The sequence below is a fragment of the Eulemur rufifrons genome, chromosome 16, assembly GCF_041146395.1.
Source record: "Eulemur rufifrons isolate Redbay chromosome 16, OSU_ERuf_1, whole genome shotgun sequence".
NCBI classification, from domain to species: domain Eukaryota; kingdom Metazoa; phylum Chordata; class Mammalia; order Primates; family Lemuridae; genus Eulemur; species Eulemur rufifrons.
The window spans coordinates 80514579-80538287 of record NC_090998.1 but is presented as its reverse complement, the minus strand read 5'-3'; the positions used below and the strand labels follow the sequence as shown (position 1 = coordinate 80538287).

At 40.7% G+C, this 23709-nt stretch overlaps 1 protein-coding gene across 4 annotated transcripts; it reads left to right on the top strand.

Moving 5' to 3' along the window:
- The first annotated feature begins 5733 nt into the window (after positions 1-5733).
- NFYB (nuclear transcription factor Y subunit beta) lies at positions 5734-23249 on the top strand. 4 transcript variants are annotated; one of them, XM_069489980.1, is made up of 8 exons: positions 5734-5860; positions 8479-8565; positions 15868-15961; positions 17804-17934; positions 19718-19915; positions 21105-21186; positions 22335-22414; positions 22795-23249. In XM_069489980.1, exons 2-8 carry the CDS (start codon positions 8560-8562, stop codon positions 22825-22827), a joined length of 624 nt encoding a protein of 207 aa, XP_069346081.1. In that variant the 5' UTR covers positions 5734-5860; positions 8479-8559; the 3' UTR covers positions 22828-23249. The 4 variants fall into 4 exon arrangements, with proteins under 4 accessions (XP_069346081.1, XP_069346082.1, XP_069346080.1 ...); XM_069489981.1 differs by lacking the exon at positions 5734-5860 and adding an exon at positions 6201-6663; XM_069489979.1 differs by lacking the exon at positions 5734-5860 and adding an exon at positions 6201-6817.
- Positions 23250-23709: the final 460 nt, after the last annotated feature.

Here is a 23709-nt window from a genome sequence, read left to right as displayed (position 1 = left end):
CTGAGGAACTGCCAGACTTTTCCACAGTGACTCTGCCCACCAGCAGTGTATGAAAGTTCTAATTTCTCCACATCTTTGACTACACTTGTTATCTGTCCTTCTGATTCTAGCCATCCTAGTGGGTGTGAATTGATATTTCATTGTGGTTTTGATTTGCATTTCCCTTATGACTAATGATGTTGAGCAACTTTGTGTGTGCTCTTTGGCCATCTGTATATTTTCCCTAGAGAAATGTCTATTCTATTCAGATCCTCTGAATGGGTAGGATTTTTATAAGAGAGATTGGGGCCAGAATGGACCTATAGTGAGGGGAGACTAAGAGGATGTTCTACTTTGAGACTTGGCTCCCCTATCTTCTAGCTGTGTGACTTCTTGGTTTCTTAAACTCTGAGATTGTTTTCATGTCTTTTAAATGGGGTAAATAACAACTACATCATAAGGTCATTGTGTGACTGCAGTGAGAAAACATGCATGCGGCATTTAGCAAAGTGCCCGATACACAGTAAACACATAAATGGGAGCTATTTGCATGATGTTTGAAAGGTAATAATACAATAAGAACTGCGTTTCCAGGAAGATTAATCTGGCCATGTTATATTAAATAGATTAAAGAGAGACCACAGACAGGGACACCAATTTGGAAAAGACATAACAGTTTAGGCAAAAAGCAAAAGAAATGAAAACAGAATGTTTTCTAATCTTTCCTATCAGAAACAAGGTTTTCCTCTGGTCCTTGGCCTGAGTAGCCCTAGAATGGAGTGTGATCCTGTTGCTTTCTCAAGCTGATCAAAAATATTTTAATCACCTTTGTATATTAACTAATCCATGGGGAAATAGTGATGAATATGTTTCGGGTATTTTGGTTAACACATCATAATAACATGAGGCATTTTAAATGTGTTCATTAACTGTGTTTCTACGGAGAAACATGGTGCATAAGGCATTGGTAATGTCAGGATCATTTACATTATCAATTAAAAATAGTTTCGCCAGGTGTCGTGGCACATTCCTATAATCCTAGCCACTCAGGAGGCTGAGATGGGAGGATTGCTTGAGGCCAGGAGTTTGAGAGCAGCCTGGGCAACATAGTGAGACTCTCGTCTCTACAAAAATGAAAAAAAAAAAAAAAAAGAAAGAAAGAAGGAATTAGCTGGGCATGGTGATGCATTCCCATAGATCCAGCTACTTGGGAGGCTGAGGCAAGAGGATCACTTGAGCCCAGGAGTTCAAGGCTGCAGTGAGCTATGATTGTGCCACTGCACTCCAGCCTGGGTGACAAAGCAAGACCCATCTCTAAAAATATATAGTTTTATCCAATATCTGCTCATGCATTCATTCAGTACATACCATGGAGTTCCTACTATATGCCAGGCACTGTTTCGGGCTCTGAGAATACAGTGGTAAACACAAAGTCACTGTACTAAAGAAGTTTACATTCTAAAAAGATGAAACATTCAAAGTCCATTCATTCAACAAATATTTATTGAGTACCTATTATATGCTGAACACTATTTTAGATGCTTGGGACACAATCAGTGAACAAAACAAGCAAATTCCTTGTCCTCATAGACCTTACATTTTAGTTTGAAGAGAGAGCCAATAAACCATAAACATAATAAATAACTATACAGTATGTTAGAGCAGAGGTCCCCAACCTTTTTGGCACCAGGGATCGGTTTTGTGGAAGATGATTTTTCCATGGACGGGGGTGGGGAAGAGATGCCACTCAGGCGTGACATGAGCCATGGGGAACAGCTGTAAATACAGATGAGGCTTCGCTTGCTCGCCTGCCACTCCTCACTTCCTGCTGTGCAACCCCCCAGTTCCTAAGTTTCATAGAAGACAATTTTTCCACGGACCAGTATGGGGGGGTCAGGGGAAACTCTACAGTCCGGTCCCTAACAGGCTACGGACCAGTATTGGTCTGCAGCTCGGGGCTTGGGGACCACAGTGTTAGAGGATGATAGGAGAGTGGGGGTATGGAGTTGGAATTGCATTTTTTAGATAAATGATCAGGGCTGGCCTCATTAAGATATGGAAAGAGGTAAGGGAATAAGCTATGTGGATATATGAGGGAAGAGTATACTAGAGCTAGAACAGCCAGTGCAAAGGCCCTGAGGCAGGAGCATTCCTGGCAGAAGGACAGCAAGGAGTGGAGAGGGCAAAGGAGAAAGTAAGAGGACATGAGGTTAGAGGGGGAGTGGAAAGGGCATAGATCATAGATCTCATAGGGCCTTGTCCAATGAAGAGGCCACCATTCACATCAGAAACAAACAATTAAGTGCTGAATATATTTCTTGCTAAGCAGAGAACAGCTGTACTTGTAAGACCCAGCATCTCTGAACAAAGAAATCTGTGGATCTTATACAGTGTTTTGGGAAGCATGGGGTTCAGAGGTTGGCAAACTCTTAGAAGCTGGACAATTCAGAGATGAGCTGACCATTAGCTGTGGAAACAGGATTAGTGGAGTGTGGCTGTTGCCGATTGACTAAGTTTCAGAAGCAAGTCACTAATCGCAAGATTGTCATTGATTGATTAAAACAGATTCTGGTGGTTACTTGTCACGACCAAAGAACAACCAGCTTTTTCTTTTGTTCAACTTGGAGCGAAGGAACTTGCCACTCTCCACCTTGCTGGGCTACTGTAAAATCTTTGTCTTTTCCTCTGAGGGAAATGGGGAGTTATGAGTTTTGAACAGAGGAGTGACAGGATCTGACTTACATTTTCACAGGATTTGACATCCTGGCTGCTGTGGTCAGGTCTGAGGGACAGCAGGGAGACAAGGCACTGCAGTCATCCTGATGACAGGAGATGTGACTTGAGCCATGGTTGTAGTAGTGGGGGTAATGAGAAGCGTTCCTGTTTTGGATATATGTATTTATGGACAGCAAGGAAATAAGATAATCCAATTAGGCCAAGTGCATTGGAGTAAGCATGATACTATTTACTTTCACAGAGATATTACAGCTGATGGCATGATAGAGAGTAGCTGGGTGGGGCTACTTTAGAAGGAGGATCAGGGATATCCTTCAAAAAGGCAAGATTGCAAAGCTGAAAGGAGCCAATGAAGATCTTAAGGTGAGAGTCTGGTGTGTGTGTGTGCGGAGCAGCGCACAGGCCAGAGGGTCTAGAAGCTGGTGAGATGGCGGGCGGGGAAGCCACAAGCCAGGGTGGGAGAAGGAAGCAGAAGCCAGATCCTTCCAGGCCTTGGTGCAGAGACTGGATTGAGAAGAGAGGGGCTAGAGTAGAATCAGGAAGGTGGAAATGGGGACGATAGTATAATAGACACTGTCCTCGTGGGAATTTTTATGAGGCCTCCTTGAAGCAGTAAAGTAAAACCCAACCATGAAGTCATCATTGTGCCAGGGATTCTGTTCCATTGTTTGCTGAATTACAACTCCAATATAAATGGTGATGTAAACTCAGGGGCAGCTGTGGTGTACGGAGTCGGAATAAAGACACATAATCACCTGTCCTCTGACCTGGAATGCAAAGACTAGGTTAGCTGCAGTGTTTTTTTCCAAGACTAAATGCTGATCCTGGCCTCTCTCTTTCACCATGTGATCATGAAAAATGGTGAACATTTATTGGGGGCTTCCTGAATATCCATCTAGAAGGCACAGAGAACACAGCTTGTCGAGAAAGGATGACCTGGACTCAACTGCAGAGGCAGTGTGGGCTGGGCCCTATCTCTCAAGGGTAAGGGAGTGAGTGCTTTATTCACCTTTGAAGCCCTGAGGCTCTTAGCACAATGCCTGGTAAACAGTATGAGCTAACGTACCTTTTTGTTGAATGTGGATTACGAATGCAGATTAGATCCATGGTACTGAATTGATATATTAACTCAGAGAAAGTTGTCATCTTTGCATCTTTTGGTTCACTATCCAGTGTGTGGACAGTCACACTTCTCCCAATTCCATTACTTCTGGTTTTCTATTTGCCACCTTTGAGCACATCATTTCACTTCTAAAACTCCACTTCATGGGTAAACATAGAGAAAGTGAGGAATTAAACTCAGGCGAATTTTATTCCTTTTTAGCAAATAACAGTTCTCAAAAGTGTGATGGATATTGAAATTCATGTCATAAAAAGATCTTAGGATAAGCCACTTTTTTTTCACCGCTTTCTGTGTGTATGTTAATTCCAAACAACCCTGAGAAGTAGCCAGTATTACCCCCATTATAAAGGTGGGGAAATCATGGAGAGGTATAGAAATTTGGCCAAAGTCACAAGCCAGTAAGAAGAGGAGCTGGAATTCAGATCAGCTTGTCTGATTCTACAGTGCCATTGCTATTTTTTTTTTTTTTTTTTTTTTGAGACAGAGTCTCACTTTGTTGCCCAGGCTAGAGTGAGTGCCGTGGCGTCAGCCTAGCTCACAGCAACCTCAAACTCCTGGGCTCAAGCGATCCTCCTGCCTCAGCCTCCCGAGTAGCTGGGACTACAGGCATGTGCCACCATGCCCGGCTAATTTTTCTCTCTCTATATATATATTTTTAGTTGTCCATATAATTTCTTTCTATTTTTGGTAGAGACGGGGTCTCGCTCTTGCTCAGGCTGGTCTCGAACTCCTGACCTTGAGCGATCCACCCGCCTCGGCCTCCCAGAGTGCTAGGATTACAGGCGTGAGCCACCGCGCCCGGCCACAGTGCCATTGTTATTAATACTTACTCATCTTGCCACAATTTGGGGGCTTTCATTTGTCCTTGCTTCCTTACTTGTCCCAGAAATGTTTAGATATGCTGAGAAACAGTTGGAGCTCTGTCAATAAAACATCTCTCCCTGTTGTTAAATGACCAAAGCTGGAAAGTTTAATGTGGCGCCAGGCCCACTTGTTTAGTGCAAGCAGAGGGAACGCGATTTCCAGCCCCAGCTGCGCTAATCCCGCTGTCCTGCGCAGCGGGTGGTGTTTGGGTCACCCCCCATCTGGGATGGTTTCAGCCCAGGGAAGTTCGACCCGGACGGCAGTCAGGGAAAGACAGCGAAGGAGCCTGGCTACACAGAGGCAAGAACGGGCCATGGATTCTTGCAGCCAAAATGTCATCTGGTTGGGAAAAGCCAATACTATGGGGGCGGAGGTGGGTAGAAAGTGTAGCAACTTAAAAGTTCAGGGTGAAGGCTGGCTAGACTGAGCAACCTGTTAAACCTGACGAGGAAAGGTAATGTATCTTCACATGAAATCTGGAAAACTAACACCCGAGCTCGGTGACCAAGTGAGAGGGAGCGCTGTACATCTGGCAACGTTAACAGGGACACAAGGAAATCACGACGTGCCGAAGACGTTCCAGGAGGTATCTGCCGTTCAGACCCTCGCGGTAGCTGGGGTGTCGCCCCAAGCAGCAGCTCTGTCCTTGGTTTCCCCTTCTAAAAATCTAGGCGCGGGTCCGCTGAACTCAGGCGGGTGAGACAATTTCACGTGGGGGTCGGAATTCAAGAGAGGGAGGCCTGAGAAATCACACGATTCGCACAGGCCCGGGAAAACGCCGTGGGACCTTAAGGGGCAAGCCCGGGTAGCCCTTGACAGCGTGCGGGGCCCAGGTCCCTAGAAGCCCCTGCGGAGCCGGGAGTCCGACCGCCCGCGCAGCAGAGCCGCTGCCAGCCCCGCGGTGCCGCGCTCCGCTCATCCGCCCGCTCGGCGCACGGGGCGGGGCCGGGGGCGGGGCCGCGTCCGGGGGCGGGGCCGGGCGGGCGCGCGGGCGGCGCGGAGGGAGGGTGCCGCGCTGAGGGAAGCGGCCCGCGGCGGAGGGAGGGGAGGCCGAGTCCTGGAAGCGGAGCTCCGCGCTGGGACTGGTTCCTTCGCAGCCATTTTCTGTCCAACCAAACAGCCGATTGGAGACGGGAGCCAACCAGGGCTGCATTGGAGGTTTGTGTCTCGCTTCGGCCAATGATCGCTCCTAAACCGACTCCACTTTAGCTCGAATGAAATGTCCGTCTCCTCCCGGCGCCGTCCCCGCCGCCAACGCCGCCGCGGCCGGGGGCACTCGCCTCCCTCCCGCCCGCCCGCCCTCTCGCCCGGGCCGGGGCCGCGGCCGGCGCCCGCGAGGCCGCTCCTGCTGCGGGCCGGGCCGGGCAGCGGGCGCGGGGCCGCGGCGCGGCTCTTTGTGCGCCCGGCCGAGGAGCGGCGGGACGCGGGCCAGGCCGCCTCCCGCTCGCTGCCGTTGAGCTCCGGGCCCGCGGCCGAGGAGGGGCTGCGGGGCACCGTCGGAGCCCCCCTCTCGGCGGCACCCGCGGCCGGCTCCATTTTGTGCGGGGAGCCGGCCGCGGGGCAGAGGACGCGGGCCGGGCTCTTGCCCCGGGCCCCAGCTATGCCCCCTCGGCCTCGGCCGCCGCGCGGGTCCCCGGGGGGGTGCCCCCCTCCCGCGGGGCCGTGGCCGGGCCCGGCCGCTTTGTCTGCCCGCGCACCCCGGGCGGGAGGCGGGCGTTGGGCTCGGGGGCCGAGGTCGGCCCGGCGAGTCGGGGGATGCGCGCCAGGGGCGTCCGCCCCGCAGTCGAGGGACTGACAGGTCGGCCGGACCCGACCCTGGGGCCGGGGCCACCCCGGGCACCTGCGTGGGGAGGAAGCGAGGTCCCGGGGAGGAAGGAATGGCTTTGGTTTCCCCGCAGTCTGGTTTACATGTAAAGAATGCAGCCATCTGGCGGCTTGCGGTCCCAGGACTTGCCCCGAAGGTGTGGGAAGGAAGCCTTTCGGATTGGACTGAGGTTTTAATCATCGGTGGTGGGAGGCGGGAGGATATGCAGGGCCTTAGGAACGGTAGTCTCCGAGAACAAAGAATTATAGAGCACCCACAAATGGTAATCTCGCCCAGAGTACTCTAACAAGGTAATTTAAACAAGGTTAGGTGGCATGCGACCTTTTAAAAAAATGGCATCCCACTAACCCGCATGGCTTCCGTAGTTCCGTGGTTCGTGCCACAAATCACTGGGGTGGTTTTGGCTCTCTTAGTATGGAAACTAATCAGCAACATAAAGTCATGAGGCGCAATGATCAGTGTCAGTGGCATTAACAAATAGGGATTTTATTTGTAAAGTATTGAAAGTTTAACCAAAATTCCTTAAAAGGCAATTATTCCTTCCCTGCACTGCCCTTGTAGCTTAAATTAAGAATTGCTGTATATTGATGCAAAACTCTGGTTGTTGATGCCAAAGAATGGAGGGTGGAGGAAGGGACTACTGCTTTTCTTGGATACAAATTTGCATTTCTTCAAACATTAAACAGATGTATGCATTCCCTTGAGCTTTTACATATATCATAACCTGCCCTTAAGAAAATATATACCATATGAGGTGATAGTGTTTTTCTTTAATGTACTGAATCTAAATATATACTGAATCAACTATTTGGGTGACTGAATGTGGTGTGGTGTGATTCCCCCGCCCCCCCTTCCAAGCGAAATACATAAATATATATAGCTTCTATATTTTAAGTGTTCTGAAGGCTTTTTTTCCCTAAAGACACCCTCAAAAAAAATAACATTTCTAGCTATAAGGAAGGACTTTTCTGGGCAATTTTGGAGTTAGAGGACATTATTAAAAAAGAAATTAGAAATTACTTTTAATATTATAACAGATGTCAAGCGGTCTTTGCTGCCTGGACCTTTTTAATAGCATTTTAAAAATTGAATTCAGTGGCTGCAATTGTTTCTGCTACTTACTGGATTTCATGCTTGAATGCATGTCAGTATTTCTTCTCTCTTTAAAATTAACATTGAAAGGATGTATTTTTGTTTTGTCTTTTCCCCCTTAACCCCCCCCCCATTTAAATGTTTCATTTGAAAAAAGGAAAAGAGCAAATGAGAAATGAAGGTTGTAACATTGCAATTGATACTAATTTATTCAACTATTTATGTCTTACTGTGAGACTGAAGTGCTATTCAGATGTGATTTTAGTCCAAAATGGTGGTGCTTCAAAATTAAAAATAAGGGTCTTGATTGTGTTGGGTTTTTTTTTTTTCTTTTTTTTTATGTTTTCTAGGCAGACTCTATCATCTTTCCAGTATAATCTGAGATACTTAATTTAAAAGCATTCTATTCTGAGATAAATATTTCCCCCTTTTGAGATATAGAGTGCCTAAATCTCACTCTGAAACAGTAAGAAAAGCATTGCCAAAGCAGTTAAGTGGTGTGTTAATACTTTAAGTAATTTAGGTGTGTAATTTTCAGTCTCTTGCGTATTACATTCTTTGGCCCCTATTTGAATTTGGTGTATTGTGAGGAATATTTGGTCATATGAACATGACTAAACTCAGGGTTATGTTGGAAAAGCAGTTGCCCCCTCCCTCCATGGAATTAACATTTTTTATAAGTTGTCCAAATTAAATCTACCAATTCAACAAACATTTATTGGGTGCCTGCTTTTTATATCATTTTATACCATGCATCCATTAAGATTAGTAGACAGAATTATACATGCCCCCTTTAATTTTCCGAAAAGAAAGCCTATAGGCTATACGTATTTACTACTAATAGATGTTTATCTTTCAGGTTGAAATTGAGCAAAGATTGGACACCTTTTTAGACAGGTGTTCTTGAGCACCACTGACAACACGGTTCTGACAGTATTTCATGACAGTAAGTATGTTTTACCGTTTTGATTATTAATTAGAGTTAAACAGTAATTGGCTGGACACAGATTATAACTGATTTATATCAGAGATGCCTGATAGTATGAATGACTTTCAAGTATAGACAGATAGTTACTCTCTGCTCATTCCTCTTGCTTCCTTATTGTCATTTATTTGTATATATTAAATGTTTCCCATGGGCCCCCAAGTGCTGTTGAGACTACAGAGTACAAAGCCTTTCCCAGCTGTTAAGGGGCTGTGTAGCTGGTAGGGCTTTAGTTGAATTGAATACTTACAGGACAGTTAGGTGCCAAATGGAAAATGCTGACTCTAAGTGCAGTAGAGGTGGAAAAAAGAGAGGTGTGGTGAGCCTGGGTAGTAGGGAATGTCGTGGAGGGAGCCTGTAGGCCTCAAACTGAGCCTTAAAGTATCGGTGGGATTTGGATAGTTAGAGGGTGTCACCAAAAGCAAAAGCCTGGAGGCAGGAATGAGTAACTTGAGGGGATGGGGAGTCTAGGTGCATGGTTCAAATGGAGATGTCACAGGATAATGTAGTAAAGAGATAACACTTGGCCCATCTGAATAGTTAGTTCTGGATCTGCTACTACTATGTATCTGTGACTTCGGGCCTCACAACTTCTTTGACCTGTGCTTGCTTTACTTCTAAAATGAAAGAACTACATTTGGTGATCCCTAAATAAGGCACATTATAGTGCTAAGATTTTTATTAGCCTGGAAGATAGAAAAGAGTAAGAAACAAGTTGAATTAGGATAAGTGGGGATCTGGTCACCTAGAAAATGAGGTCTGGATTTGATGTAGGAGGCCTTTAGGAACCTTTAGGAATGGGTTCAAGAGCTATAGAAACAGTGTTGTAGTGAGATTAGTCTTAAAACAATATGTTAAGGTGGATTAAGTAGTAATTCAGTGGAAATAGGAAAGGGAGGGCATATCCAGGAGACATTTTAAAGGAGATAATTGATGAGGTAGATCTGGAAGGAGATAGAAGAACTAAGATGATGTGGGTCTATTTAGCCTAGCAGAGTGGAAGGATATTATTCTTAATAGAATTGCAATAGTTGAAAAGGAAGGTGAGTTTCAATTCCTAATATCTTAAATTTGCAGTGATGAGATATTAGACATGTTCTACAGGCATGAGTTGCTTGAGTGGCAGGTAGGATATTGGTTGTAGATTTGGGATTTAGCATAGAAGTGACATTTAGTGAGTTCATTAAGAGAGTAAGGGAAGAAAGAGATAACGATAACCTTGATGAAACTAACAATTAGGGAGGGGGAGAATAAACCAGGAAAGAATATTTGCTGTGAATATCAAGAGAGGAGAGAATTCCAAGCATAAATGTGGGGCCACAGGTAGCCAGCACTGCAGAGAACAGTCAAGTAGGTTGAAGATAAGATCAGCGGCAGCTTTTTTTTTTTTTTTTTTTTTTTTTTTTTGAGACAGCGTCGCTCTGTTGCCCTGGGTAGAGTGCAGTGGTGTGATCATAGCTTACTGCAACCTTGAACTCCTGGGCTCAAGCGATCCTCCTGCTTCACCCTCCTGAGTAGCTGGGACTGCAGGTGTGCACCACCCGCACAGCTAATTTTTTCTACTTTCGATAGAGGTAGGGTCTCACTCTCGTTCAGGCTGGTCTCGAACTCTTGACCTCAAGCAATCCTCCCGCCTTGGCCTCCTAGAGTGCTGGGATAACAGGCGTGAGCCAGGTGGCACCTTTTAAGAGTGGGTTGACTACTGTGTTGGGGTTAAAAAGCACATGTCAGGGAGCTTAAATAGGAATGAAGAGGTGTATGTATAATGACTGTCAGGGTGAGAATGATAGCTAGACAAGGTGTGGAACAGAATTAAGATTTTATATATCTACATGTGTATCTGTGAGTTTAATGAGGGAGACTAAGCATGTTTAAGGGAGAGTGAAGAGGTTGGCAAGGAGAAGTGGAGATAAATTAGAGATGAGGAATCCTTGTCTTATTTCTTATCCTCAAAGAGGTAAAAGAAATGGGATCCAGAGAACAAGTGAAAGGGTAAGTTATGAGAAAGAAAACTCTGCGTGGAAAGAATGAAGAGAACTGTATTTGAAGGGACAATAATAATACCAGGTTCCATTTACTGAGTTCTACTATATATCGTGCACTTCACCAGGTGCTTTTTATATGGTAACTTCTGAGAGCAACCCATTTTAAAAATGGAGAGAAGGGGATGGAAAGTAACTTGTTCAAAGACACAGCTAGTAAGTGGGGGGGCAAGCTTCAAACCCAGGCAATCTTTCCTAAGAGCCCGTGCTGCTAACCGCTGTCCTGTGTGTTTCTTAACCATTTCACAAATTCTGTCCTTGTGTGAGAAGCTCCTTTAAGTGTTTTCAATATATAATCAATAGACTTAGAATCGAAGGGGGACAAATTACAGATTCAGGCTTAAAGACTGTATGAAAAACTACCGGGAATGAAACTATAAAGTACTTGGCTCCGGAGGCTCTAGATTTCAGTCCCATTTACAGTATCACCTTGGGCAAATCATTAGCCTCAGAAACCTCCATTTTCTCACCTGCTTCACAGGGTTGTGAACATTGCATGAGACATTTAGAAAGTTTTCAGTAAATGTAAACATATTAAAAAGGGCACTATTTACTGTATTTGTGCAACAGATTATTAGCATTAATTTAAATACTGCTACATTAAATAATAGAATAAAAATTTATCAGCTTAGCCAGCTGACCACTTATTTCCTATAATATTTTAGAGAACAATACTATCAGTTCAGCTGAATAATTAGGATAGTCATTAAAATGAATTTAATGGGATTTAACTACTCTTTGTCCATATTTATCAATTCCCTTGGATCTAATGGTTTATCATTTTGCCCATTCTCTTGGCATTATCCTATGTGCTTTTCCTTCTTTGTTGCCTAGATGAAATGCAACACTTTAGCTTTCCTATTGTCATGCCAGGCCTGTAAGTGCCACACCTGGACCTGTGGATGCCACTGTAAATTCATGGTCATCAGCTTCAGCGAGGCTCTGTGCTGCCCAACGTGTGTCTTCCTTTCCTCTCCCATGCTCTGAGAATCCCAGCATTATCCTTGGTCCTTCTTCTTGTCTGTTCAGTCACTCACTAGGTCCTGATGGTTTTCCCTGCCAAAAAGCTCTCTAGTTGCTCCGCTTCCCTGATCTCCGGTGCTGTCATCCTGGACCCGATGCCGGAGTGATCATTATCTTGCCTGGATTCCTGCCCTAACCATGGCATTGTAGTCCTCTCTAGTTTTCTGCCCTGTTCTTGCTCCCCTCCAGCTCATTTTCTGTACTGAACTGTAGCCAGACTGATCTTTTAAAAGAAGATCTTCTGCTTAAAGCTCTTTTTTGATTTGCCCTTATCCACAGGCACTGCTTGATCTAGCTGCTGCTTGGCTCGTTCCAGTCCACCAGTGCTGTATTTCTTGTTTTTCTCTGCCTGGAACATTATTTTCCCAACTTACTTTGCCTGACTGATTTCTGTTAATCTTCCAGTCTCAGTTTAAATGTCATTTCCTAAGACAGCCTTTCTTGGCCCCTCAGACTAGTGAGGTCCCTTTTGGAATAAGCTCACAAAGCATGTAACAAAACATCTTTATTTTTCTTAGTACCTGGCACTAGCAATTAGTTAATGATTTGTAATTATTGAGTAGCTATATATAACATTTATTGAGTGCTCCCATTGTCCTGTGCTGTCTTTATAGGGATTATCTCCTAACCTGTTCAGGAGCCCTGTGAGAGGTTACGTCCTGTTCTCATCCAGCTTGCTCAAGGTCTCATGGTCAGTAAGCAGCAGGGAATTCAAACTAGGAGATTCGATTCCAGAGCGTATGCGCTGGAAGAACTAATAGGCTATGCTCTCTGACCCCTCAGCCACCCCCTTAGGTTACATAACATTTGTCTTCTCTGTAAGCTGAGCACACAGACCTTGTGTGTTGTTGACAACTGTGTGACCAGCACATAGCATGGCCATGATAAATATTAAGTACTCACTCAGTAAATATTTGTTGGCTGGCTTACTTACGATCTACAATCTGTTTTGTAAATTTTTGTAGGAGGTTTTAGACCTAGGGTGTAACTAGCAAGTTTTTTTCCATCGTTCCTTATATATAGGAGAGTGGCTAGCATATTTTAAGCATCAAAGATTAAGCTTATTTATTGAATGAAAGATTCCAAGTGCCGTGGAGCTTCAAAGAAGGGAACATTAGTTTTTGGATTGTAGAATGGGTTAAATGAGAAAGATTCTAGAAGGAATCTGGGATTAAAGTCTAGGGTGGGATTTTTTTTTGACTGTCGCCCCGGCTGGAGTGCTAGCGACACCATCATAGCTCACTGCGATCTCAAACTCCTGGGCTCAAGTGATCTTCTTGCCTCAGCCTCCCAAGTAGCTGGGACAACAGGCTCGCACCACGATGCCCAACTAATTTTTTTCTATTTTTAGTAGAGATGGAGGGGGGTGGTCTCGGTCTTGTTTAAGCTGGTCTCAAACTCCTGACTTTGAGCGATCCTCCCACCTTGGCCTCCCAGAGTCCTAGAATTATAGGTGTGAGCCACCATGCCTGGCCTAGGGTGGGATTTTAATGATAGAAAGAGGAGAGGAAGACAGAAGGTGTAAAATGACAAGAGCTAAAACTTAAGGAACCAGAGACACATACAGTTAAGCAGATGATGTGCAAGTTCTCTTCAAAGGAGGGAGGATGAGATCGAATGTCTATAGGGTACACTAAGTGCCAAGCACTGTTCTAAGCAGCTTTCTAGTCTTTATTTAATTCTGACAACTCTATGAAATACTTTTACCTTCACTTTTAGAAGACTGGGTTTTAGAGAGGTTAATGCTATTAGTCCAAGTGATAATCCTGCTGCTAATTCCAGTGCATGACAAGAGAATATGATTTAAACTTTTTGCCTTTAATACTTTTGTTTGTGTTATATTTAGAAATTAATTCATCTCCCAGACCCACCTTGTTATTTGAACAGTGTCCTGCTCATCAGCTAATTTGAAAAGACATATGGTATCCTGTGAACATTTCATTTAGAAAAGAATTTCTGTTATTGCCTCCCCTCTCAACCCCCCAAAAAGCTTTGTTTCCATTTGTAGGTTCGTAAACAACCACCTTGGTCCTTCTCCTGCACATTGATCTTCCTTAGGTTATTGTAAAAACTAGTCAGCTCACAACTGTCCTAATTGATCATTCTTTCATGGCTAACAAATCCATCATTATATCCATTAAAGGCTGATCTCCTAGTATCTTCTTGTTAGCATTTTAGGATCAAGATATTAATAGCACTTTATATTTGGGCAGTGTTTCACGTTCATTTACATTAGTTTAAGATGGGGAGGGTGGTATTGTTATTTCCATTTTACACAGAAGACATTTAGCTGGCAGGGATGCATGTTTTCAGGGGATTAGTAGGAGAGGCAGAATCAGGTCACTCACTTTGTCATTTATGTCTTACAGGCTACTTAAAAGTATCAGTAGGTATTCTGTGCTTTCACAGATTATTAAAGGTCTATGAATTCTGTTTTCTACCCCTTAAAACAACTATAAATTATGGAAATGTATCTATATCTACAATTAAATTAGACACAATAGTCAACAGATGCATGAAAGAAATGCCATGTTATTGAAGATGTGGAAACTAGCCCAGTATTTTAATGTGAGATAAAAATCCAACAGAGATGGAGGAGAAGACATGTTATACAGGACTAAAATTTTGTAATTAATAACATTAAGTTTGTGCTGGGTCCTAGGCCTTAATAAAGGATCAAGTGTCTCTTTGTTCAACCCAAAAGTATGTATGAATTATACTTAATTTTTGCTGTGCTTTTTATTCAGATAATACATTTAAAATTTTTTACTCACAGATAGCCAGTCCCCTATTGTTTTGCATAATATTAATAGTATTTGCGAAGCAGGTCTTCCTGGATCTGCCATATTGGTGAAATTGAATGGAGCCAGTTCAGGGCTTATGGTTTACTTTTTTCTTGATTTTCCCTCAGAATTATTTTAGCTCTAAGCAAAATGAATTAGGCAGACTTCTTTGAAAATAGTCACTTTAGGCCGGGCACGGTGGCTCACGCCTGTAATCCTAGCACTCTGGGAGGCCGAGGTGGGCGGATCGTTTGAGCTCAGGAGTTCGAGACCAGCCTGAGCAAGAGCAAGACCCCATCTCTACTAAAAATAGAAAGAAATTATATGGACAGCTAAAAATATATATAGAAAAAATTAGCCGGGCATGGTGGTGCATGCCTGTAGTCCCAGCTACTCGGGAGGCTGAGACAGGAGGATCGCTTGAGCTCAGGAGTTTGAGGTTGCTGTGAGCTAGGCTGATGCCACGGCACTCACTCTAGCCTGGGCAACAGAGTGAGACTCTGTCTCAAAAAAAGAAAAAAAAAGCAAATAGTCACTTTAACTGTCTTGTCTATGGTTATAATTTTCCTATCTTTATATGCAGATCTCCAATCTCCCTGACCCCTCCTTTTTTCTTTAAAGAATCTAAAATTTTGAGGGGTAAGAGGAAGAGAAAAATTAGCCTTTGGCTAGAATCAGAGGGAATGGGCCCATTCAAAACATGGGTGTACTTTTGGGTTGCATGGGTATGGAATTGTGCAGGGGATCCACATGCTTCCTGTTCCAAGCAATCGTTTGAACAGACATCATCTATTTTAGAATTTCTGTGGGATAGCAAAGGAAGTTTGAAGCAGGAGCAAAAGGGTTTGCATAGGAAAATCAGGCTTTAGCAGGAGAGCTGAAAGTGATGATTTCCATTTTATTGCTAAGCTGATTTTTTTTTTTTTTTTTTAGAGACAGGGTCTCACTATGTTGCCTAGGCTGGTCTTAAACTCCTGAGCTCAAGTGATTCTTCTGCCTCAGCCTCCCAAGTAGCTGAGATTGCGGTACATGCCACTGTACCTGACTTTACTAAGCTGATTTTGGCTTTGATTGTCCTTCCAGGGATAAATTAGGTTGTAAGTCAAGGTTGCTTATGTGTACTATCTTTGAAGATTACGCAGTCGAAAAGAAAGCCATATGTTTTAGATTCATTTCCTTATTTTGTTCCCCTGTTGGTCTTATGCTTTTCACTTATGGAAGATGGATAGGGAAATCTTGAATAGTTGGCAAATTATGGAAAAGTTTCCAAATCAAGGAATATAAATGTTTTCTTTTAGTAAGCTAAGGCTATGAAAAATGTAATTGACTCATCCTATGACAGTTTGTGAGCATTGAATCTATTCTGTTAGTACAACTCTTATTGAAGAGTGCTGAAAAGCTGTCTTTCCTTATAGATGGATGGTGACAGTTCTACAACAGATGCCTCTCAACTAGGAATCTCTGCAGACTACATTGGAGGAAGTCATTATGTTATTCAGCCTCATGATGGTAAGAAGGCCACAGTTAGAATCACATTCACAAGTAGAAACAAGTTAGGAAGTGCAAACTTTATTAATACAATGTTCTAGGTTACGTTTGTCTTTACAGGAAAATTAGCAGCAATCTTGTGTCAAAAAAGGCATTCTATGTTATTTTTATTAGAAATAGTATTTAAAAGAGTGATGAATCCTAGAAAAGAACTTTATTATAAAAGTATGCCTTTTTTAAAAACTTGTGCAGTTTCTTTTAAATTTTGTTACTAATTTCCTAATTAATTACTAAATATGAGAAATTCTTAATCAATTGATATAGTAAATGAAATAGTTCTTTAGAGGGTGAGTTAAACAGCTATTAAATTTCTCATACTTATGTACAGATTTAATTTTTTTTTAATTCAGTATTAACTTTGAACTATGTCAGGTATTAGAATGGCAGTGTTATGTTGGCCTATCACAAATAATTTACTTTTGTGGCATTTTGATTTGTAAAATTATAAAAAAAATTGAGATATATTTTTTAGCAGGCATTCATGAGGGTTGGGGGTATTGGTTATTTCATCCTAAAAATGATATTCAAGTAAATTAGTTTTAATAACATTATTTTAAACACATAAAAATGTAAACTGAATTAAGTGTCTTGCTTATATATTTAGTACATGTAAAGAGTGGGAAGTTTACTTTACGAGATACTGCATTTGGTCATAAACGGATGTTACTGGTACTTTGAAAGCTTCAGTTATATCTAAATCTATATAATTTGAACATTCACTTTTTATGAGAATAGTTGGATCTCTACTGTAGCTTTGTTGAAAAACTAGTTACTACGTTAGTAATCCAACTGGGTCAGTAATATTCAATTCTACTTTTTCTATTTTATAGAGAATTTTATTTAAACTAGTTTTATATAAATCTGAAAGTTTTCTATTTTTACATAAACATGTTTATATAAACTTGGCTTTGGATAAACATAACCTCTTAATCTAGCAATATTCAAGGAGCCATAGGTTACTGTAAGTAAGTTTTATAGCTGAGTCGTGAAATAAATACTTGTGAACACCTGCTTTGTGGAAGGTGCTATACCCATTCCTAGGAAACACAAAGCTGATCCCTGCAACAAGTAGCAAAAATCTAATAGGGGAAATGAGAATTAAAAAGAGTTATAAGATGTGTCAGAGCCAAGGCACAGAGAAGCACTTGTAGTATTTGATGAAAGGAAAGATCACTTTTGAAGGCACTCTGGAGATCTTATTTGAGCTTTTTGGAGAATGGCATAGAAGGCATAGTTGAAAATAAAGAATTTTAGGCAGTGGGTTCCAAATTAATGAATAAGTTCAGTTCTGGCCCTGTGAAAATTGTGAAAAGAATTTTTTTTTTTTTTTTTTTTTTTTGAGACAGAGTCTCACTCTGTTGCCCGGGCTAGAGTGAGTGCCGTGGCGTCAGCCTAGCTCACAGCAACCTCAAACTCCTGGGCTTAAGCGATCCTACTGCCTCAGCCTCCCGAGTAGCTGGGACCACAGACATGCGCCACCATGCCCGGCTAATTTTTTGTATATATATTTTAGTTGTCCATATAATTTCTTTCTATTTTTAGTAGAGACGGGGTCTCACTCTTGCTCAGGCTGGTCTCGAACTCCTGACCTCGAGCAATCCACCCGCCTTGGCCTCCCAGAGTGCTAGGATTACAGGCGTGAGCCACCGCGCCCGGCCGTGAAAAGAATTTTTATCCTAATCCCTAAAAAGGGTTAGGAAGGAAACCAGAATGGTTGTTATTCTAGGTGGTTTTGGGTAGTCTTTTCTATCTTGAAATAAAAATTATAAGAATGTTTAAACCTAAATATTTTTATTTCTTTAGATACTGAGGACAGCATGAATGATCATGAAGACACAAATGGTTCAAAAGAAAGTTTTAGAGAACAAGATATATATCTTCCAATTGCAAATGTGGCCAGGATAATGAAAAATGCCATACCTCAAACGGGAAAGGTAACATAGAGGAGAAATTTAACTAGATTTTTGGGGGGAACTGTAACACTGTGAATATACAGTTCAAGAATACAGTTAGCTATTGATTTCCATCATTCAGCCTTTCAGCAAATCAAATATTTCTTTCATTTCCACATATTCAGTGACTGAACAGTGTTTCATTTTCAGTTCTTAGTCCCCAAATGCTCCACATCCCCCACTTATCAGAAGCAGATAAAATAGAATCAAGAATCTATTTTAAAGTAGGTACATCGTCAGACCTATCAGGTTTGGGCATAGGAAGTTGTAAGTTCTATAATGTTAAAGCAAATTTAGGTCCCATTGGACTGATAAAGGTGTGGTGAGGATTTTCTCAAAAAAATCCTGGTGTTTGGAAATAGCTATTTTTACATAATTATAGATATTAACATTAACATTTCAACCGGTTTGGTTTTTTTTTAAGTGGTTTTGTCTTAGAACAACTTTTAAAAACTCATTGTCACTAGTCTCACTTGGTCTGAAAAGTCACACTTTTTATATTGTTTTATATCACATAGTAACCTTTCGGTTATTTTATTATAGCTTATAAAAGTACTTATGAAAAGGCTTACAAATAAAGATACTATTCAAATACATCACTAAGCCTGAAGTTCCAATATGAGAAGTCCTCCTTACGTTTGTTATAAGGGAACAAAAGTATAACTGCTGATTATTGCTTCACACAGGCCAAGGCCTGCACTGTGCAGTTCTGTAGCCACTGGCCACGTGCTGTGGAACACTCGACATGTGGCCAGTGTGAATTGAGATGTGCTGTAAATACAGAGCACGCCAGATTTTGAAGGTTTAGTACGAAGAAAAGAATTAAAATATCTCATTTTAAAATCGATTCTATGTTTAAAGGATAATAATTTGGATATATTGGGTTAAGTACACTATATTATTAAAATGAATTTTACTTGTTTCTTTTTTCTAACATGGCTACTAGAAAATCTAAAATTATATATGTGGCTCGCATTATATTCTCTTGCTTGACTGCATTTATGCAACTCTTGTTTACTTTCTACAGTATGTAAACTAGGCGTGGAGGTGAAAGACAGTGTGTTGTAGCAAAGGTTTTGAGTGGTGTTCCTGTTACAAGTATCTCTGGAATTGCATCAGTCCATTAGAGTTTGACTTCTAGACCCTAGACCCTTAAGGGAAGAAATGTTTTTAAATATAATGAGGTGGCAGGTGCATGCTTCTTAGGCAGGCTTTTTGGTAAACTGAACACCTGTACCTGACACTGTGTATCCTCAATAATAAAAAGTCAAGTTACCATATGTCATTATTTCACTCTTTTTCTAAGCCTTACGTGAATTTAGTTTTTGAGTTTTTATTTTGTTTTTTATTTTCTAGTGTCCTCATTCATGAAATGCTAGAGTAGACAAGTGGTACTTACATCTGTAGCCCACAGTATATAGACAATGGGATTGATTTTCCAGGGGCACTTGGTTAGTAAGAGTTTACATTTTGTCTGGGGTGGTAGGGACATTCAGTGATTGCTTTTTTATATCTAAATTATATTCGTTTTCTGTGTATAGTTGTTAAAGCTTCTCTCTCATGTATTCAGGTTTTTATTATGACTCTGAGGGTTAGAATTTTGATAGCAAACATTGTGTTAATGTTATTAGCATGCATTTCAGAGATTAAAGATTAAGTCATAAACTGAAAGGTGTGTTCTTCTGAATAGCCTTTTATTTTTGCAGTTTGTTAGGAAGGTGATGGTTATATTCCCTGCAAATTTACCTAGGCTTTTTCTCTTCAGATTGCAAAAGATGCCAAAGAATGTGTTCAAGAATGTGTAAGTGAGTTCATCAGCTTTATAACATCTGAAGCCAGTGAAAGGTGCCATCAAGAGAAGCGGAAAACAATCAATGGAGAGGATATTCTCTTTGCCATGTCTACCTTAGGCTTCGACAGTTATGTGGAACCTCTGAAATTATACCTTCAGAAATTTAGAGAGGTAAATAAAATGTCTCCCATTATGCTCTTAAGAAAATAAGATACACTATTCACTGTAACTTTTTAAATATATTATTTGTTTAAAAAATTCATTTTGTAGCAAATTATGTAATGCTCAGAAGTATTTAATTACTCATATTACAGTGCTATGTAGTAAGTCCTTTCTTTCTTCCTTTGTTTATTACTAACTACAGCACAGTTATGTAATGGTTAAGAGCATGAACTCTGGATTCAGTCTCCCTGGAGGTGGAATCCCAGTTCCACTACATGCAAAGTCTGTGACCTTGTGCAGATTATTTAAGCACTTTAGGACTTGGTTTCTTCATCTGTTAAGTGAGGCTCATAGTACCTACGTCACAGAATTGAGAGGACTAAGTAAATAATCTTCAATGCTCAATAATGTTACTTATTGCTGTTACTGTTCTTAATTTAGTATCCCTTATTATTGATTGAATTCTACTTCCTATTAGGTTTATCTTTGCCTGTGGGTATGAATTTTATGAAAATGAGTTGAGTTCAGCATATATATTTCCATACTCCAGCTTGGGTGTCAGTTCATATTGCTTTCAGAATATATTCTTAATAGCCTCAGTGTTAGAATCTCATTAAATTAGTGATATCTGCATGGAAGAACTGAAGTAGGAAGAGAGTGTGTAAATTCTTCACATTTCCAAATCTGCAGTTTCATAGAACCTTACTTAGAGTGTGTGGAACCTTAGAGGTAGTTGGTCCAAATTGTAATTTTAATTTAGGAATTTTTAACTTTCAACTTGTTGCTGTAGTACTGCCCAGTTGCCTCAGAGCCAATGTATATACTTAGTGATAATTTGAATAATTTGTAGTAAATTTATAAGCTGAATATTTATGGTATTTTGCAGACTTCTTCATCTATAAGTAGAGTTGTCTTATCCCTTTGATACAGTATGGAATTAGAAAAATTATTTTTATCCATAAAGACTTTAGGTTTTCTAGGTCATTATTAGCACTCTTGTAGTGATTACTGCTATACAAAAAGTATTTTGAAGGCCTCTTCATATGTAATTAACCAGAAGTGTTAATAAATACTTTGTTTAGTGTTAATAATAGAAGCTCCTAATTTTAGGCAATAAGTAAGCATTCTCATTTGGAAGACAATTTCATTTGAATACCAGTGACTTTCAAGGGCTTTTTGTTTTGTTTTCCTTCCCCAGGCTATGAAAGGAGAAAAGGGAATTGGTGGAGCAGTCACAGCTACAGATGGACTAAGTGAAGAGCTCACAGAGGAGGCATTTAGTAAGTGGTGTTGTGGTACAAGTCGTATAGATTGTTAGCAATGATTCATACTAAATGTCTGTAGTGGTATTTTTCGAATATCAGTGTTGAATTATTTGACATAGCACTATTATTTATTTATTTTTGAGACAGAGTCTTGCTCTGTTACCGTGGGTAGAGTGCAGTGGCGTGATCATAGCTCACTGCAACCTTAAACTTCTGGGCTCAAGTGATCCTCCTGCCTTGGCCTCCCAGAGTGTTAGGCTTTACAGGTGTGAGCTGCTGTGCCCGGCCTGACATAGCATTATTTTAAATAGTTCTTTATTACTTCATGCCCTTATATTTAAAGTCAGTGAGTGATAAATATAAAACATTTTAATTCTGCAGACATTATAACCTTTCACCAATAGTTCTGACTAATTTCCGTAGCCCCTAGTTTTTGGTGAAGATTCATGTGAGATAGGAATATTGAGAATTGTAGTTTGTAATATAAAATCTTGTGATTTAAATAAATTTGAACTCAAGGTTTCTTTTTCTGCAGATTTATACACATGAGCAATTAGCTAAAGTACAATTTAGAGGCCGGGCGCAGTGGCTCACGCCTATAATCCTAGCACTCTGGGAGGCCGAGGCGGGTGGATCGTTTGAGCTCAGGAGTTCAAGACCAGCCTGAGCAAGAGTGAGACCCCGTCTCTACTAAAAATAGAAAGAAATTGTATGGACAACTAAAAATATATACAGAAAAAATTAGCCGGGCATGGTGGCGCATGCCTGTAGTCCCAGCTACTCGGGAGGCTGAGGCAGGAGGATCGCTTGAGCCCAGGAGTTTGAGGTTGCTGTGAGCGAGGCTGATGCCATGGCACTCTAGCCTGGGCAACAGAGCGAGACGCTGTCTCAAAAAAAAAAAAATAAAAAAATAAAAAAAAAAAAAAGTACAATTTAGAGATATGAAAATTCAAAAAATTGGAAAATTCAATAGAAAAAATGTGCTTTTTAGGGAAGTTTTTTAAAAATGGAAAATTGGGGGGGGAGGTGTGTGATTTTGCCCAAGATTACATCATTGATAAGTGGCAGACTTATAATGAGCTATTAATAGCACAACCTTAAGGTTCTGCCCAAGAAAGTAGATATAGTTCTTTTCCTGCTTTAACTTTTTTTTTGTCTTTTAGCTAACCAGTTACCAGCTGGCCTTATAACCACAGATGGTCAACAACAAAATGTTATGGTTTACACAACATCATATCAACAGGTACTGTACCTTCTTTGTATTTTAAACTATCTTAAAATTTGATTATATCCATTGATTTTTATCACAGGTAATTAATTTCAACACATTATTATTAAGGACCTGATAGAATAAGATCATTAAAAATTCTGTTTTCTCAAAATATACAACCATATGTAGTATTCTCTTAATAGTTAAAAATATATACACATATTTATATTTGTATAGAAGACTTATAGGAACATAAAGATATTTTGGGTAGAGGGATTGGCGATCTGGGGTGGGAAGTAGCCTTATGTTTCATTGTCTATTGTTTTTATTCACTGAATGTTTATAACCTACATATGTTACTTTTAACCTATTTCTTTCTTTAATTCTGCTGAATTTAAATTTTCTAATCTTAGATTTCTGGTGTTCAACAAATTCAGTTTTCATGATCTGAAGAAATGGAATGGAGAGTGTGGAGAAGTGAGAGTCTGTATGATTCTGGAGCAGAGACATCAGAAGGAAATGACTGGTGAAAAGATGTCTCTTTGTACATTAATAGCTGTAATGTAGCTTCCTGATGCTTGACTAATTGAGGTGTTAATTCTGACTTGAGAATCTTTTTCATGAATGATTTTAAAGAAAAATTTGGATTTTAAAGGTATTAAAATATTTTTGTTTTGTACAAGAGTTTGTTGCTCTGTATGACTCCTGTATGCATTGTATATTGCAATTTATTACTGTCAGAGATTTGTAGACAGTTTCTTATTTTCATATTGAATCATGTTACTTTTGTAATTCAAGTAAGCAGCTGGGTTAATTCATGATGTTTGCCCTTTTAATAAAATATAAGGGTAGAGTTCATTTTGAATGTAAGTTGCCTTTATTATGAATTTGAGTTTGTCTTGGTTATGTATCTTGCATGGTAACCTAACTAGATTTTTAGCATTTGCCATATTTATTAAAAGAGTTTTTTTTTTTTTTTTTGGTAAAACATTCATAGCTTAAGCAGCACCATTTTTTAAAAAATGTAATTGAATAAGTGTGAATGCAGAAGCAAATATTGTCTACCCTATTAAACTTGGTGCCCATTAACAGTGTTTACACTGTCCATTGTGCCTGTTAACGTAGTTTTAGTTATTAGAGCTTTTAAGACTAGAGATAGATTTGGTTTTGAGTTACATTGTTATGAGTGTCGGAATCCATCTAAGTTTAATGTAGTCCCAGTGCTCTTGAAATGGTGCCCCTTTCATTTGGTATATGATTTTTTTCAAAGCATATCTTCAAGTATGATAGTATCATCTTTCAGAAGAGGAATTTTATAGTCTGATGGT